This window comes from Perca fluviatilis, chromosome 15, assembly GCF_010015445.1.
Source record: "Perca fluviatilis chromosome 15, GENO_Pfluv_1.0, whole genome shotgun sequence".
NCBI classification, from domain to species: Eukaryota; Metazoa; Chordata; class Actinopteri; order Perciformes; family Percidae; genus Perca; species Perca fluviatilis.
In genome coordinates, this window is record NC_053126.1 from 15829543 (window position 1) to 15847473 (window position 17931).

Below are 17931 nucleotides of genomic sequence, written 5' to 3' on the forward strand. Positions count from 1 at the left end.
TTGTAACGTTATGTCACTAACTTCTCATCATCTTCTGTCTTTTAAGAGTCACAGGCATGGTTAGTCATTTCTCATTCTCACCAGTTATCCCATCTTAGTATTTAATATTTTGGCATTCCTTCTCCTCACACTCTCCCTCTGTCCTCCCCTTCCCTCTCTTCTCTCTGTCGGGTTGTTTTGGTTTCTCCACTGTCTCTTTGTGAGTACGTCTCACTCCTTGTTCTGTTTCTTCTCTCCCCGTTGTAGCCGAAGACCCCCTGGTGCTCCTTCTCATCGGCCCACCATTATCCGCCCTGCTGAGCCCTCCCTGCTAGACTAGACCTGTGGCATAGCCCACCTAAGTGTGTGTGTTTTTGTGTGGATGTGTGTATCTGCACACTAAAGGCCAGGGGCGGGGGCTCGAGGGGAGGGGCTGACTGATAGCGGTGCTAATTTGCATCGTCCAGCCACATTAATATGTCTCTCTTCAAGCAATGTAATAAGCTGCTAATGCCATCTTTATCAGTGCACATGGATGTCAGGAAGCCCTTAACCACTTAAATATTACATTTGACTGCTGTGGAAATTGTGTAATACAAAATAAAACCCAGCTGATCTGTGGGAGATGATGTATCAAATTCAGTTAGAGCTCTTTTTATTATAAAAACTGGTTTATTTCTTCTGACAAGGTTCCCAGCAGAAGCTCATTGAATAACTTATTAACTGTTACAGACTGGGTTTCCTCTCCCCTCTCTCCACCTTTTTAGAATGGCTGTGGTTAGATCTGTGTAATATACACACTTAACCTGTTGTTAATGTTTTACTGGGTTATCATTTCCTAACTGATTTCATACCTAAAACAATAGTTAATTATAATTGTTGTTATTTTGGTGGTATCGTTGTGTTCTGTTCCGTTTTTTAATTTGAGTGACTTTGTCCTTTTTATTGATCGTCATAAATGTAGCTTTAAAAATGAAATCCTAATCGCAGGAAAAGCCAAGCATAAAAAGACACAGGGCAGGGTTGCATGAGAGAGTACGGTAGCTTCAGCCCCCCTTCTGTGAATTGTCCTTCCGCAATAAAAAGATGTCAGCCAGATTGGCCATTTTAATCCAAGCACTTCTAGCCATGTAGCCTTACCACAAGCCACTCATAACAGGGAGGATGTAGTCCATTACCAGAACACTATGCACAAAAAACGGAGAGCCGGAAAGAGACAGGCTGAAGCTTGTCTGAGTTTTGTGAGATGCTTTCTCTCCAATAATTATCAGTTTTTAAAACCTTCATTTATAATCCCTTTACTCTCAGTTGAACCCCAATGAGACGTTCAGCCTTCGGGTAGATTTAGTTCATTCCTGGATTAACTGATTCATATAGAGCCGAGCACAAAGTTCTGTTTCCTCTCAGAGGATAACTCGGTCGGGCGTGTAGACGATGACGTGATTTTAGAGTATAAAGATGGTATTAAGCATTTAGGAGTTGGCACATCTCTTTCTGAGCTTAGTTGTTAAAGACGTATTATTGCTATGACTCCTGCTTCCGTGCATTAAAAATATTGTATATAGCTGGCCTGTAATGGGGAGTTAGCACTTGTATCTCATTTAATAGCAGGGTTGATGACAGAAATATTTTATTGATTCTAATCAAAGCAAAGACATGTTAAAACCTAGTCGTCCTATTAAAGGAAGCACTAACATTGTCATTTCATAGTAATCTAATAGTAATTCTTGCATGTAGGGAAAAAGAGATTGGTCATCTCCTGATGCACTATTTATAACCTGGGCATTTGTCATTTCTTTTGATATTTTTGGTTGCAATTGTATCAGCTGTAGATCTCAGCTCCCCGGCTTCCCCTGGACTTTTATTTGGGGTTCTGCTACAGGGATTAGCTGTCTAAATGTGTCGTATGTTGGAAGGGCACCTGGGGCTGGACATCGTCTACACAGCTGTGATTATTTAAATAAATATATGTTGATTGCTCCTTGAGGGTATTTGACCATTTAAAACCAATTTAGGGGGAAACTGGTCAAGTGGGGAGGGACGTTGGGCTTGTAGAATGTTTTCTGTTTTAGGTTTGATCAGTAGTGGTGATGAGCAGGTGGTGGTGGGAGTTGTGGTGTATGAAAGTACACTCTGTCTAAAGAAGCTGTCTAGACTTTTCTCTGTTCTCAGCACAGAGCATAGACACTTAATTAGCCAACAAGACAAAGAAACTAAAGAATTCAAATTGTCCCAAACAATGGACTCATGAGACAGAGTGTACTTTTTCTTCCCCTGTATTTCTCTACAGTTCTGGCTTTCAATGACAGTGCCACAAGGATTAAAATAAGCTTCTAAAACCGCCAAATCTTTAGATTGAAGACCCTTCACATGGTATCTTACCCGAACCCCTGGTACACAAAACTTAGCTCATGTGATAAAACTTCTTATTGGCCATACGTTTCTTGTCACTTCAGCCTGCCCTTGAGAAGCCCGGACTGTAATGCTCTGTAATACTTTAGGTTGTGGTAATACTGCCTTCTTCCTAATGGATGTGCCCTGCCTCCCTCCTCTTTCCCTCCCCTCCCCTCCCTGTCTAGGTCTGGTGGGAGGGGTTGGAAACCAACCTGTAAAAATCACTTTTCTTTTTGTTTTGCAAACCCGTGTCAAGTGCCTCTGTAGCAATGAATTGATTTTAATAAACAACATGGACTGATTTAGGATGGAGAGTAAATAAAGAGGTGTTGTGTACAATAAAGGGACTGGCTCTGGTGGTTGGTGTCTCCTTGTGTCTTGTGTGATCCACTTTCTCTTCTCTCTCTCGCAGACAACGTAGCGCCACTCCTGGTTTTCCTTTCCTCACTTAGCTCCCTCTCTACGTCTAAACCAATATAGGCCGACTGCCTGCAAATGTTCTTATGGCATCACTCTACTGGCAGGTTCTTCACATGCAGTTTCACCAAATGTAGCGAGACAAACAAAATAATCAAACCTTGTGGTAGTAATAGCCTTTCGTTGATGTAATGTACGTATGTATGTAATCAAATTCTACGCTACCTATAAAATGAATTCACCTCCCTTTTTTTATGTTTTGCCTTTGCACAGCATTGAGTCAAAGTAGATTTAATGTGACACTGATCAACAGGAAGAGACCCTTTAAAGTGGAAGGAGATCTACTTTAATTCACTGTTGTAAGACAAGACTTCCAAGGGGATGGGAATATTTTTTTATAGGCACAATATATATCGAGTTTAACCCAAATGCATAGAAAGCTCCCGTTAAGATTTTTCATCTTGAAAACTGTTGTGTTCTAAATCTGCTCAAATATGTTGTAGAGGTAATCTCTTCTTTTTTTCTTAAATGTTACGTTTTTGGTCTTCAGCGTTAATTATTCAATCCAGGTTTATGTGTTTAGTCATCCTCCAATGAGAGTTGAGGATGATCTCTCGCTAACAGATTTCCTCATTACAAATGCCCTTGCTGTTCCAGTGACTGCTCCTGCAGTATTACCTGTCAAAGTGCATGTCACAAGGTTAAGAGATTAATATTGGTTGATTGTTCCTGAACAGGCGCCCGGCTCCCCGTCGAAACCAGTGGTGACTTTGACCAGCCTGAAGTGGACATGAAGTGCCTTCAATCCACAACAGCAGGACTACAGAAGAACTACATATCTTATTTTCAGTTCACTCAAACAGAAAAGCTGCCTGTTACGGGCTCCACAGAAGTAATTGAACACTCAGTAAAATGTAGTTATTGATGCATTAAACTAAAAGTTATGGTTTCTATAGTCAATGTTTAAAAAAAGTTCTGAGCACTAACATATTAGCATTTCCACAGAACCAAAGTGTAATAGTGGGAAATCTAATTTAACACAAATCTAATACGGATATGTTCCGTCTCCTACTTTTTGCCACACAATCTGCCACAGACTGTCAATTTATCTGAACAAAAAATAATTTAAGATACAGTATTGAACTCTTAGGAATTCATCACCAGATAAAGACTTGGCACTGTTTTTATTGTCATGTCTCTCTTATGTGATGACAACGGAAAATACCTTTTAGTGGTGGAGCATGACCATTGAATATGTTTTATGACATAAAAATGTTAATGATGATGCTGTGCAGTCCCACAAAGTTTCAACAATGTGAGAAAATATAATGGTAGTGATTGAAATGCACAATAAGTACAGCCTTATGTACAGTATGTTTTACCCCTTAGTGCAATTGTATGAACCAAATGACTGCAATGCACCCAAATAATGGCAAGGAAATTAATGTTTCGGTCAAAACTAATTTGACATCTGCATGACTACTGATTTCTGCGTATTAAACCTCCAGATGTAGAAAATGATCAGGATCAGACTGTGTAAATACTTGTTTTTTAATCACAATAAATATTTTAGATGTGATCTTTCTAAACAGCCAGAGGCTTAGTTAAATAAAAAAAATACACTTAGTAGGTGAGTTTTCTGATATTTTGTTTGTTTTGTTTTGATAAAATACAGTCTAGAAAAATGTCCTGCAGAATGTAGTCTGAAAATCAATAAAACAAGATTCCAGTCAGAACAGCTGTGGTTTTCTAGCTTCCCCAGTGGCATTAACTGATATCAGTGCTGCAAGTAGTGGGAACTGCTTATGCATTTTTTAAGGAAATGGACAAGCCTAGCCTAGTTGAAGAACGATACATTGCCTGACATTTGGATACATGACGCAGTAAATTAACGTTGTGGAACTCAAAATTGTAATTGTATCGGTATTAGTCTGCACATCAGATAATTAGTAACAACTGTAAAATACGAAATCAAAGTATATCAGTATGCAATTCCTTAACTCATATATAGACATCATTTTCAACCAGCCTTATCAGCATAATAGAATTCCTGAAATTCAGGCTTTTGGCTTTGGTGTGCCACCCCAGTTTTTTCAGTGGACCCCATCTGGCCACCCCTTTGAAAAAATTCTGTGGGTGCCACTGGCTGCAAGTATTTGTGTGTGTATTTATGTATGTTTAATGTATGCACAGTATGTGCTTCTGTGTGTGCATATGGCAGTACTGTATATATAATTACCATGTGACTGGAATTAAAAACATCAATGATGAATCAGTTTTCCAAAAGTGTGAACTATCCCTTTAAATTAGGTTCCCAGTGCACATGTCAGTTAGGGTATAGACTGTAAAAGGTTTTGGGTCAAATGTTCAAGTTGTGCAGGTGCTGCACTCTCTTGGCTGGAGGTAGTTTTTGTTGTGACTATGTGCAGACCCGCTTGGTGTCATCAAAGAGGCGTTGCAGGGTGTAGATTTGAGTGACAGCGACGGTGAGCATGACAAGCAGGTTGAGGCAGGACCAGAAGGACACCTGCCACAGGTTGTCCTCCAGAAGGTAGCGGTCCCTCGCCTCTAAGGCCCGCAGCACAGTGAGGACCTGACGGCTCCTCTCCAGGCGCTGGTACACAGAGTCCATCCTCGTCTGGAAGAGGATGAACAGCAGACAGGAGGAGATGGGAGTCAGTGCTGAGACGTTAAAAAGAATGACATCAGATAATTCAAGTGTTCTCTGAAGGGGAATCATAGACACAGCAGATGCAATAGCTCTTTGTTTTTCCCCTCTCACTCACCCTAATGTCCTCCAGTTTATACTCCAACATGCTCTCTGTCGTGGCCACGTCCGCCCACTCATTTTGGCCTCCGCCTGCACTGCTCTGACCATTAATAATCACCTCAAAGAACACCATCTTCTCTGAGAGTTTACTAAAGCTGTTGTCGAAACATAACCGGTAGTCGCCAACCTCTGTGAGGTCCACCCTGCAGGAAATAATAAGGAAACAGCAGGGGACATTTGCTCTCAACAATATCATGGTTGAAACTATTAACTGTAATGGCAAAAAAAATGGTAGTCACTTGTTTTGTTTGTCTTTATCTGTGGGTGAAAATGCATAGTACAGCGTAGTTTTTAAATTAATTTTTTTTAGAAAAGGAGGAAATCAATTCTTGTTTTTATGAGTTTGGGCACATCAACTCTTGACTGAAAGAGTATTACAGGGATTGAGCATCACATCAGAAGCATGAGGTTTTTGGAGAGCATTTAAGTGACCTACATGTGAATGCCATCAGATCTCCTGAAGTCAGAGACCAGCCGGTGTCCGCTGGGTGAAATGAGGGCAAAGCCAACATCCAGACCTGACCCAGCTATCACCTGTAAAAGAAACAAGAGCAGTTAAGGTCAGTAATGCAGCATATCCAGACAAGCCACAGCCAGAACTGTTATCTGATATTCAAATTAAAACCCTCATAGTGCACTGGCTCACATAATATGCCACAGTGATAATAAATTTGTGTAGGGAAATTCTCTCTTTCGCTAACTAGTACTGCCCGCTCTTTGCCCTCTAGTAAAAGGAAAACTCAAGGTAAGACACAGTTCAACAGTTCTGATATGGATTCATTAACCTTCTTAAGGTTTTGGTTGTTGTGTCAGAAAGTACAGCTCAGAACGGAGAAATACTTCGCACATCTATTAGATGAGGAAGGTCAAAAGCTGCAAAGAAACTCCTGCAGACTGTCTAGCTGCCAGAGGGTGCAGTAGTAGTAGTATGATGACTGTGTTGCAAAGCAAAGGTCATGGCCATAAAATGACTGTGTGAATAACACATAAGTGACTTGACAACAATTGTACTTTCGAATTTCAAAATGTATTTGAAATTAAGTAAACTTAGTAAGTAAAATTAAGTACTTTTGCAACATGTTTTTGCAGAATCTATAGCATCAGGATAAGTGTCTTCAAAAACAGTAGGTTTTTCTTATCTCTCTGTATGCAAGACCAAAGTCCAAAGCCCGTTCACTCGTTTTTCAGTTAGACATATAGCGATTCAACACTTTAAACCCATTATACAGTCACTGTACCAGACAGACACAGAGACAATAAGATAGAAAGAAAAATTATACAGTATTTACCTGGTATTCAACTTCCATGCTGTCGTTCTTTGCTGTAGTTTGGTAAAAACACTCTGTGCTGCCAGCAGATAATAGAAATGTAAACTCCATGTCTTTCTTTGGCCCTAAACCCAAAGTCAAGTCCGCAATCAGAATTAAACATGCCAGCAAACAGAGCTCAGCAGACACACTTATCATCCTCCACTCGCGATGCATAGTTCATGTAATCCACTTTCGCCAACTATGAGCAACTTTGTTCTATGTTACACATGCACGATAAAGCAAGTTTACTGTATATGTGTAATTGCTGACTCTCATACTCCGACGGTTGGAAAATAGCCTCACAGTAAAGTTCCTTGATCAGAGCTGAATAATTGGAGTGTACTATCTGCGCAGACCATTTGCGTTCTGCAGTCTGAACTGCAGCCACATGCAAAACTGAGGTGGGGTGACAAGGTGCAATGTACTACATGATGAGCTTGATGATGCATGACTGTGCCTGGTGTATATGACTTCCTGTAAAATTAGTGTAAGTAAAAGTTAGATTTTTGTTTTAATTACTATATATACTTTTTGTACTGATCTTTACTTGCAAAATATTATTTTCAAAGATTAATTCCTTCTAACAAATGTTGTACTTGTCATGTGCTCTTCCATTCTGTAGGGGGGGCTGTGGGTAAAACCAGACAAAAAGCCGGGCCTAAAGCCTGGACATTAAGGATGTTTTAAGAATAACTTGATATTGGTAAGTGAAAAACTTATAGAAATTCTGATACACAGGGTACAACACACATGCTGAACTGATGATTCATGATGATGTAATGCCTGAATTAATGTAGAATCAGGAATTCCAGTTGCTCACTAAAAAATGATCAAGTCACTGAGTTTGTAATTAGTGCTGTATAGTTTTTAACTCACATTTTCCTCATACATTAATTAATACACCACCAAATTAGGCAGATGTAAACATTACACATATTGCTGCATGACAAAATGGTCCTTATTACCTTTTTTAACAAGTTTTATTTAGTTTAATTAATATATTTTGTCATTGTTTAAAAAAGTGAAGTGTAGCACAGAAGAGTTATGAAGTAAGTTAAAAGTTGTTAATTAATGACATAGTGCAAATTCTTAGTGACTCATTTCTTAATGGTGAGTAGCAGGAATTCATGATACATCCTGAATTATAATGCAATGCCATCATCAATAATGCATTATACTTCCTTCCTTTGACACACTGAGCTGCTCTCTCCTCTCCCTTTCCATTTGTGTGCATCCCGTCCCAGAAATGCTTGTTACTAAACCTATTGCTCTGAGGATTTACTTCCTGATTGCTTTTGCACTGTTCATCACAGCCCCAACCGGCACTGTCAGACACCGCCTACCAAGAGCCTGGTTCTGTCCGAGGTTTCTTCCTAATAGGGAGTTTTTCCTCGCCACTGTCTCACTGCTTGCTCTTGGGGGAATTATTAGAATTGTTGGGGCTTTGTAAATTATAGAGTGTGGTCTAGACCTACTCTATCTGTAAAGTGTCTCAAGATAACTCTTGTTATGATTTGATACTAAAAATAAAATTGAATTGAAAATAAAATAAAATTGAATTATAGTTATACATTACTTAAAGGGATAGTTTGAATTTTTTGAAGTGGGGTTGTATGAGGTAGTTCATCCATAGTCAGTGTAGTACCTACAGTTACAAGCGGTCGGTAAGCGCCTGATTTGGAGAAGCAGGCAGGAGGACAGTCACAGATGCTAAGCCATGTATGCTGTGGACGGGGGCAGCAGCAAAACATATTATAGCCACCTAAAAAAGGCCCACCTAAATAAAATCAATGTCAGTTTAAGTGTACGCTATGTTTAGAATTTTTCCACCGCTTTACCTTGCCATCAGACAGTCCTGTTTAAAGCAACACTGTAACTTTTCCCACTTTGGTCCCCCTACAGGTTGTCTCATTGGAACCACAGCTCGTGCGGCTGTAGTTCCAATGAGACAACCTGAACTAAGAAAGGCGAAAAAAGTTACATAGTGTTTCTAACGCCCCGCCCAGACTCCTTAGATTTATATATATATATATATATATATATATAATATAGATATTAAACCTAATAGATGTGCTTGGATATAAAATTTGGATCTGGATATAAAATCAATGCCTCAAACTCATAAATGATGTTAATGAATTGTTACATCTAACCATCGCTATCGATAAACGGTAATTGCAGGTGTGTTTTTGGACAGTGTGGCCTGTGTAATATTTACTCACAACGCTAGCAGAGTTTGGAAAAAACACTGCTTCACTTAACAAGTAAGTTGAAGAGCGAGTCTGTTTTGTTACCTCCGCTTACCCTCTCTGGCGGGCCAACCTCTGTTGGGTTACCTCATTAGGCGATAAATAGTTACTGTAACAGACATTAATTTAATGAAAATCTTTGAGATTATTACTTTAAGCCTTCTGAGAATGTCACTTATCTGGGTATCAAACATGTCTCTCAATTAGATAAAATAGTACAGTGTAATTATAAACCTGTAATTGAATTGAATTGAATCCATTTTAAAATCTATAAAATGACTACATTTACATTTACATAAAGCAAATTTGTATGGAATATGTATGACATCCCTGACTTCCAGAAATTCCACCGGATGCATGTCTTTTCCTGCCGCTTTCTTTGTGTTGGAATTCCGGTTGATTTATGAGGACTATGGTTAACTGCACCTCAGATCTCTGCAGGGTAAATTGAGACAGCTAGCTAGTCTGTTTAATCTGAGTTTTCTCTCGCACGACTAAAACAACTTTTGAACGTACACGTTCTACCAAAACAAGTTCCCCCAGAGGCTATTTTGCAGCGGCTCCGTGCGAAGCTTAGTGCCGCCCAAGAAGATTGTAATTGGTTAAAAGAAATGCCAATAAACCAAACATTTTTCTCCCATCCCTGAATGCTATGTGGACTAGCCAGTGTTGCCAACTTGGGGACTTTTTCGCTAGATTTAATGACTTTTCAGACCCCCTTAGCGACTTTTTTTCCAAAAAGCGACTAGCAACAAATTTAGCGACTTTTTGTGGTGTTATTGGAGACTTTTGCAGACTTGTTCTTACTATTCTCAACAAGCAGCGGGTGCTGCCATGGGCCCCTCGCCCATCTGAAAACACTCACAGGCGGTCCAGTCCTCACACAGCAGTTCCTCCCAGCTGCAGTCAGAGCAGGAAGTGTTAACCCCTCCGCGTCTAGACTGAAAATGAATCGCGCATGCGCTTGCGGGAAGCTTTTCCCGCCCAAAATGTAAATGTTCTTTGTCTAAAATAAATCACTGTCTGCATAGTCTGAGCAGTCAGTTAGAAGGGGAGGGGGGACAGGGTGCGGGGGCTGGTGTAGGTACGAGAGACAGCGGGACGCGACGGGAGAAAGACGCCGCTGAGCTGGCCTGGTCCTGGGCAAGCCAGCTTTCTATGAGAATTCTTTAGAATTTCTTTTTTTACTTCAAAGATAGGCTACCTAAGTAAAAATTATCAGGTAAAATAAATTCCTGTATTGAATTTGTGATTATTTGGCTAAAGATTTCTATTTTTTTTTTTTTTTTCCCCCCGAAAAAAACAATTTTTGAAAATAATTAGAATATTATCGCACTAATATGCAAATGAGCGTATGACGTCATCTAGCTACTTTTAGTAAGTTTTGGAGCTGGTGCTAGCTACTTTCATTGGAAAAGAGTTGGCAACACTGGGACTAGCCAGACTCTCCTCCGCAGCGTGTGGAGGATGGTCTGGCAAAGCGAGAATATATATTTGTAAGATGTGTTAGAGCAGTATCAGGGATTGGGTTTAACCAGAATGGGATTCTTTGTTTATCTCTGCAGAAAAAATCTACTACAAGGTCAGAAGTCAGGAAGGGAGCAGAGCAGCACCACCCCGCTGCTTGGATGTCTTTCCATCTCTTTACATCACATCATGCTTGTCAGATTTTTTAATTCAGTTTATATTCGGCCTTGTGCCCTCCTGCCCCTTCACTGGTCATTGTGAGAAATATTGTTAACAAAGTTACTACGTTATTACCAAAGTCTGCAGTATTTTGTACTTTAACATGTAAGCCCACCCTCTTTCAAAGCCTTCACTTCACTCCTGCTAAAATAACAAAAGAACTTCTAACCCGGGGCTGTGGCTACCATTGGCGCCCCCTACAAATGATAATAATAAAAAACAATTCTTATTTTAGTGCTTCAAGTGAGAGTTTGCGAACTTGTCTGTTAGTGACAGAGGACAAACAATTACAGGTTCAAAGGTCTGATCCTAGAATCGCCCCTGGTAGCTACCGTTTTTTCCCCCTCATGTTCACTTCCATCTATCACACGAAGACAATTCTTTTAGGAGGTGGATAAACTATCACATAGGTGTGATCCAGAGAAAAAGTGTATAGCATTTAAACCACTAAAATGCATACACGGTCTAAACTTGTCACTTTACCTCACCCTACCCCGTCTGAGTTTGGTTGCTTCAGTATTTTTATTTTCTAATATGCTTATGCCTCGCAACTCTGCTCTGTTCTCTGCAACAACACACAAAGGTTTAACATCTTAACTCCATTTAGGTCAGTATCTGTTGCTGTCAGACTTTAAGCCAGAGAGAGAATATCGGCGAGAGAGGAAGTGTGAATGGAGCTATTTCAACATTGCTTCAACAGTGAAGTGGGAGGGTGTGAAGGGAAGGTAGAAATACATTTTGCTTGGTCTTCCACTTAGTGATTGTCGTCTTCTACCTTGGTTGTAAGGTTTTGCAGCTGCATTGGAAAAAACATTGCATCAAGGACAGTATCATTTTGATGTTTGCAGTTACAGATTGCAGACAGGTGCATCTCAGCCTTAAGAAGGTGCTCTGGTGATACATCTCAAGATTTCTGTATCTGAGTTGTTCTATGTTCTAATCTGACTACTTGTGAACTTGAACCAACCACAAGGAAGCCCACCCATTTTGCTGCTGTTTCACCCTGCTCTGTATCTCAAGTCGATTTGTCTCTGCAGCCCCTTTGAAGCAACACCCTCTGCCAACGTCTGGAGGATATTACCAAACAGAATCGGTTTTCAGTTACAGAGAGAGCCCCGTAGGTATGTCCAAGGATGGATACCCCTCTGTGTATGTGGTGGACACCCATGCCACCCGGCCTCCACTGCCACCCAGGCTGAACCAGGGGCGACAGCGTGCCGGGGTGGCACAGACCCTGCTGATCCTGCTGGTGAGCGTGGCGTTGTGCGGCATGGCCATAGAGGCCTGCTTCATCTACCGTCTCTACCAAACTAAATCTGTGAGTATCAACCCCATCTTTGAGTCGGCCCCTGCTTACAATACGCAATTACATTGATTTCTTATCAATGGAGTGTCACAGTATCTCTGTTTTTGATTAATTTCATTTCCTTTTAAATCCCTTTGAATCTCACCTTACTCATAAGATCTCATTCAGCTTTAACACCTTATTCTCACTTTCATTTTTCTTGTTTTCTCTTACTTGTTTTCTGTCACCGTCAACCTAAAACTCGTCAATAACACCTTTAGTTTTCTAGTTGTAAGTATTCATAATGGGACTTCTGCTTTTCTCAGAAACATCTTGATTTTCTTTAAACACTTCAGTCTTACGTATTTATACTTTAATATTTTTATGCACAAATGGAATTACATATGAATCGAATACATATTGATACTATTAAGGCCAACGTTTTTAGACAAAGATAGCAAACTACAAAAATGAATGACCTCGGAACATAAAACGGCATCGTGAAAATTACTTTAAGTGTTTTAAGCCCACAACGTCTCCTTCCAGGCAGCGCTGGAGACATTGGGGGCTTAAAACACCATCAAGCGAAATAATATGAAAGCAGCAAACTTTCACGTGTTGGTGACGAGAAAGTTACTTCAGAACTGTAAAATTTCAACATTGTGAGTTGTATTAATTCAATTTACCATACAAAGTACAAGGTGCAAGAACAATTACCATTGTTCACATAACTAGACGCATATCACAGAGTCACATGCTACCTGTGGGAAACCGCCTGTTATAATCAATGTAGAAACTGTTTAAGTTTGAGTCTATTTGTGGTTACAGATGTTCCCATCGTGTCATGATGGAGTTATGGTGTGATTTTAAAAAAAACAAAAAAACATTAGAATATTTACATTTTATACAACACTTGGAGATCTTGTTCGGGCTTGGTGAAGCAAAGGAATCTCGTGATAGGAACAAAACTGACATTTACTCCAATCTAATTTTTTTTCTCCAAAAACTGCTGATGGTGAAATAATGTCACTGTTATGGGGAAGAAAGTAGAGATGGAGAAGTGTGGCCTATTTATGAGAAATCTCCTCTGACGTGGCCCGGGTGGTAAGGGCAGGCAGACTTGATAATCCATGATGGTGAGTGGTCAGTGAGTTCACTGTATTTCTGTGACTCAGTTTCCTGTCCTCATCTGATGTTCTGTGTGAGGACAGCAGTCATGGGGTAGGGTGAGAGGGAGGTGGCTTGCTTGTTGTTTGACACGCAAGGTATACATAAGGTACAAACAAGGGACGGTGGAGAAAAGGAAGTGGTCTATTTCCTGTAGCATGATTGTGATCTACTTTTTGCTGATTACCAGAAAGATAGACCTGTTATACTTTGTTCCACAGAAAGATAACATCATAGAAAAACCAAAAGGGGTCCTTCAAACAAAATTCACATTTTATAATTTAGCGATCTAGAGATCTAGAGATCGTCGTTTTTTACATCTTATTTTCACATCTTATTTTCACAACTTGGTCACGTATCCAGCAATGGTGATTGCACCTGCTTTTACATTTGCATGTGCATGCTCACAAACAAAAACAAATATACAACTGAGAGGTAAACCATTTTTTTCCCATTGCAGGTCCCCTCAGCATCGTCCTCTAAGCTCATTGCAGGTATGTCTCAGCATGTTTGACTCAACCGATAAATGTTACTTCACTTACTTAATCAACATCAGTGACAATTTGTCTGGTCCTCACACAGGTGAAGTCATTACTCCTCCCACTAAAAGTACCAGTGTTATTCCTCCTTCCAAACCGGTTGCACATCTGACAGGTGAGACTAGTGTTGAACATAGTGTTCAATTTATTACCAAGGCACAAAATAAATGACATATATTGTATAGCCTTTGCTCTTTATAATGTATTAGTCATTTTAAACTCTCCTATTTAATGTGACAAATACATTATATGAATAAAATGAAAAATCTTCACATTGTTGCTGTTTCCCCCCCCCCTCCTCCAGGTGGACAAGATGTAGTTCATGAAAATCATATCATGGCATGGAGCATGATTGCAGACCCTCTCCTCTATGACATGGACTACAAAGACAGAGGTCTCGTCATTCAGAAGGAGGGTTATTACTATGTATATTCCAAGGTTTCCTTCTTTGCCACTGATAATTTTAACCACTCTGTTAATCGGAAAACTGACCGGTACTCTGGGGGAGTTATTCCCCTCCTGATGTCCAGATACTCATCCAGGGAAACGCGATCCAACAGTTACCTGGGTGGAGTGTTTCACCTCACAAAAGATGATGTCCTTTTTGTACAAGTGAGCAATACCTCAAACATTCGGCAACACAATTCCTTTGAGAACATCTTCGGTGCATATATGATATAAATATCACATTGATGTTTCACAATGGATCCAAACGCTCGGAAAAGAGTAAATAACAGTTGAAAATAAATGCTATAGAATCTTCTTGAGAATGATTGATTCTCTTTGAAGAAAAAGTAGGTCCATAACCGGAAAGATGAAGGTGTGAAAACCTCTTTGTGCCTCTTTGAGTATTGTGAAGGTTAGGACCGTGCTGGAGGCATTTTTTATAACTTGTTTGAGTATGTGTATTTAAAAACTTTTCTCATCAGGGAATTTTATATGCTTTTTTTTATACTTTAAACATAATCGTCTGAATGTTACAAAATGAGATATTATAGATAAAAACTTTCATACATTGTTCAGTTTTTTTAGTATAAACGTATGTGTCATATTCATGCTAAAATTAAAAACATGCAAACTGTCTCCTTATACATTTCTTTTCATTCTTGCTGTGACATAATACTGCACACTATTTATGTATTCCTCCAGTGGTAGAATGAATGATATAACCGCTTCAATTCTGCTGTACGTATGTACAATATTGTATACAGCATATTGAAATAAACACATGATTCAAAACTCCTGTTTGTTGGTTTTCTCAAGCTTTTTGTTGAGGCTGTAGCTGAATTAAACTCACTTCCTGCTGTGTCAGATAAGGCCGTGCAAGAGTCTTTGCTGAGTGGTCGCAGTAGCATCAGTTTCACCCACTCAGTCCAACCACATGACTCACACTGTAGAGAAATGTTTTTTTAAATAGCACAGTGACACATAACAAAGTGTCAATAAGTAAACCACTTTCAACCAGCATGTGTTTGTGCCGTATACACAGTATAACTTATATGACAAATTTACTTGAGCTTAAGGGGTTCAGAGGGACAGTAGCTGCAATATGTGCATTCCACTGTTCCACACATTTAGATCTTATCTAATATATTATATTATCTACTATAATGCTATATAGATAATGACATCCTTTCATCACCGTGGTGACAAGCATGCTGACATACTCAAAAAGCTTCATCACGGTTGGAAGCTTCTTCTTTTTTTCCCTCTTTTGTTCATCTCTCATACAGTCACTGTTACACTTTCCCCTTCAGCTGTGCCTGTTCGAAGAAGCCGCTCTTGAAAACACCCACAGAATTGTATATTTGTAAACTGTAGAGGAAATGGTAGTGGGGGCTGCAGGGGGGTGGGGGGGGGGGGGGTGGGGTGTCAGCCGAAGATTGCCTGACTCACTTTTATTTCCAACCCCAGACCCGGAGAGCAGAAGATGGTGAACATGTTGTGTGTGTGCGTGTGTGTGTGTGTGTGTGTGTGTGTGTGTGTGTGTGTGTGTTTGTGTGTGTGTGTGTGTGTACTAGTTTTGTTTTAATTGGTAAAACACAAATTACAGATCAGGCTTTTGCTATATATAGTCTGAACTTATAAGTAAACATGTTATCTATCAAATCATGGGTGGCCTTATTAGCTTAGACATTTTATAGTCTCCTCTCATGAGTCATTATCTTCCAGCACTGGTTGGCCTGTGTGAGAGACTGTAGTAGCAAAGGAGGGGGAGCTGTATCAGCTGTGGTTGGGATTCCTGCAGTTTAGTTTCCTCTAATGATTAAACATAGTTCTAGACATGACTTGTATAGAGAATTTGTGTGGGATGACAGTACTCATTATTTGTCTATGATCTCAATGTAATTATTCACACTTTCCTAAATGAAACAAAACCAAAACATATTTTCCATTGATAAAGCATTGTGTTTTAAGATAAAAATCTGATGAGAAACTGACAAAAATGTTCTCAATAACTTTGGAAATCACTCCCCATTTGTCACTTAGAAGCCTTTCTACAATGAACCACGTGTGGCACCTAGAGCAACATTGTTCTGCAAAGCAAAACTGAAAGGTGGTCATGCAACACTCAGCACACAGTCCACAGCTGAATACTGTCCCCTTGTGTTGGTCTCTAGATAAGGTGGAGAACAGAGGAGTGCTGGCATTAAGCAGAGCATCCAGAGGGTCCACTTTGCTCTGAGTTTACTAAAAACATCTTTAACAAAAGAAACTCACACCTTTTGTTTATACAGTATGTGCTTGATAGTTGTTCTCTCTCAAAAATCACCTCACATATCTTGAATTCTGACAAATATTGTTTTATAATGTGTGTCATTTTTTAATAGCAGTTGCTGATGAGCTTGAAAGAGCATGTTATTCAATGATTGCACATTGAAAACATGATTTTTCTTTAGCCTATATTTAACAAGGTTAGCAGTCTCATTGAGGTAAAGGATCTCTTTTACAATGGAGACCAGGCCAAGAAAAAAGCAGTGACACATAACAGGCAAAACACATACTGTACAAACACATGGATTTGTCTGACACCCCACACAAGCTTTCTCAGTGTCGTTTGGGTGAAAATGATGGAAATGAGGGTTTTTCACATCCTTAGGCAGATACACAACTCTTGTAACGTCTGCCTTCGACATCGGGCAGTGGAAAGCAAAGGTGGGGACAAACCAACCCATGCAGATGCCTCTAATACATGAGACGAGAGTGGGTGGTAAATGGGTCTTGGGTGCATTCGAATTCAACATCTTGGACCTCTCCTCAGGAATCGAAAGCTGTGGTGGCAACAGCTAATACAGACATAGGACTCTGTGGCTGATGTTTGGAAAAGAAAATGAAACCTCAGTAACTTGGTAAATGTGTTGTCTTGGCAGTGATGACTAACACCACGTTCCAATGACCGTTTGTGTACTGTATCTCTATTGGTGTGATGTAGGTCAGATATAATAATAATAATAATAATAACAATAAATAATACATTTTATTTATATAGCGCTTTACATGGTACTCAAAGACACTTTACAGTAAAACCAGCACATATAGAACATTAAAAACAGATAAGCAATAAAGCCAACACATAAGTCAAGCATATTAAAAGCAATTAAAAACAATAAAACCAGTAACTATATATTTTTATTTTAACATCGAAGGCAGGGGACTACAGATGAAAAATAGCCTTTTGGCTAATTCTGGCTTTTTTAACCCATGAGAAATCATGTGTTTTATTAATTTGCGCTGTCCCTTTTATAAATAAACTAAACTCAAACTCAAACTCAAACTATCAGGTGAGAAATGTAAGACTATTGTAATATATAATGTTGGATGTTTGTGTAAAATGTTGATTTTATTTTGCTTTGTCAGTCTGGAGAAAATATTCTTCGACAGCATACGGCACGGAAGCTCCCCCTGTATCTTTCTATTAGTGACTCATTATCTGCGGGGTCCCACTGTTAACTTATGACCTTTCACTTTCACCTCCTATCCAGGGTCTCGAAAATGACTCACAGTCAAAAGCACCAATTGATCTTTGTAATTTCATTTGCTTTGTTTAGCTCTATATTGGGTCTTTTATACGCAT

The 17931-nt window shown here is 39.5% G+C and overlaps 3 protein-coding genes across 8 annotated transcripts in view; 2 read left to right on the forward strand and 1 right to left on the reverse strand.

The window, feature by feature from the left end:
• Positions 1–5062, forward strand: part of dnm2a (dynamin 2a) — a 37980-nt gene extending 32918 nt beyond the window's left edge. For 5 of the 6 annotated variants that reach the window (XM_039824858.1, XM_039824863.1, XM_039824864.1 and 2 more), the window contains one exon: positions 247–2732. In XM_039824858.1, coding sequence (XP_039680792.1) covers positions 247–319 — 73 coding nt within the window. In that variant the 3' untranslated portion in view covers positions 320–2732. Of the gene's footprint in view, positions 1–246; positions 2733–3527 lie in introns of those variants that run through there. The other variant, XM_039824861.1, reaches the window with a different exon arrangement.
• tmed1a (transmembrane p24 trafficking protein 1a) lies at positions 3958–7526 on the reverse strand. The gene is made up of 4 exons (XM_039824920.1): positions 6910–7526; positions 6057–6154; positions 5577–5763; positions 3958–5428 (listed from the first exon to the last, which is right to left on the reverse strand). Exons 1-4 carry the CDS (start codon positions 7102–7104, stop codon positions 5210–5212), a joined length of 699 nt encoding a protein of 232 aa, XP_039680854.1. The 5' UTR covers positions 7105–7526; the 3' UTR covers positions 3958–5209.
• Positions 6056–15095, forward strand: tnfsf14 (TNF superfamily member 14). Its single transcript, XM_039824921.1, has 6 exons — positions 6056–6180; positions 7553–7633; positions 11903–12183; positions 13778–13811; positions 13900–13971; positions 14161–15095. The coding sequence occupies exons 3-6, from the start codon at positions 11989–11991 to the stop codon at positions 14535–14537; spliced, it is 678 nt and encodes a 225-aa protein (XP_039680855.1). The 5' UTR covers positions 6056–6180; positions 7553–7633; positions 11903–11988; the 3' UTR covers positions 14538–15095.
• Positions 15096–17931: the final 2836 nt, after the last annotated feature.

Coding starts and splice junctions, on each gene's coding strand:
- tmed1a (XM_039824920.1), bottom strand. CDS start 7,104: ATGCATCGCGAGTGGAGGATGATAAGTGTGTCTGCTGAGCTCTGTTTG. Junction 6,155..6,909: donor GCATGGAAGTTGAATACCAG/GTAAATACTGTA, acceptor TTTCTTTTACAG/GTGATAGCTGGGTCAGGTCT. Junction 5,764..6,056: donor AGATCTGATGGCATTCACAT/GTAGGTCACTTA, acceptor TATTTCCTGCAG/GGTGGACCTCACAGAGGTTG.
- tnfsf14 (XM_039824921.1), top strand. CDS start 11,989: ATGTCCAAGGATGGATACCCCTCTGTGTATGTGGTGGACACCCATGCC. Junction 13,812..13,899: donor GTCCTCTAAGCTCATTGCAG/GTATGTCTCAGC, acceptor GTCCTCACACAG/GTGAAGTCATTACTCCTCCC. Junction 13,972..14,160: donor ACCGGTTGCACATCTGACAG/GTGAGACTAGTG, acceptor CCCCTCCTCCAG/GTGGACAAGATGTAGTTCAT.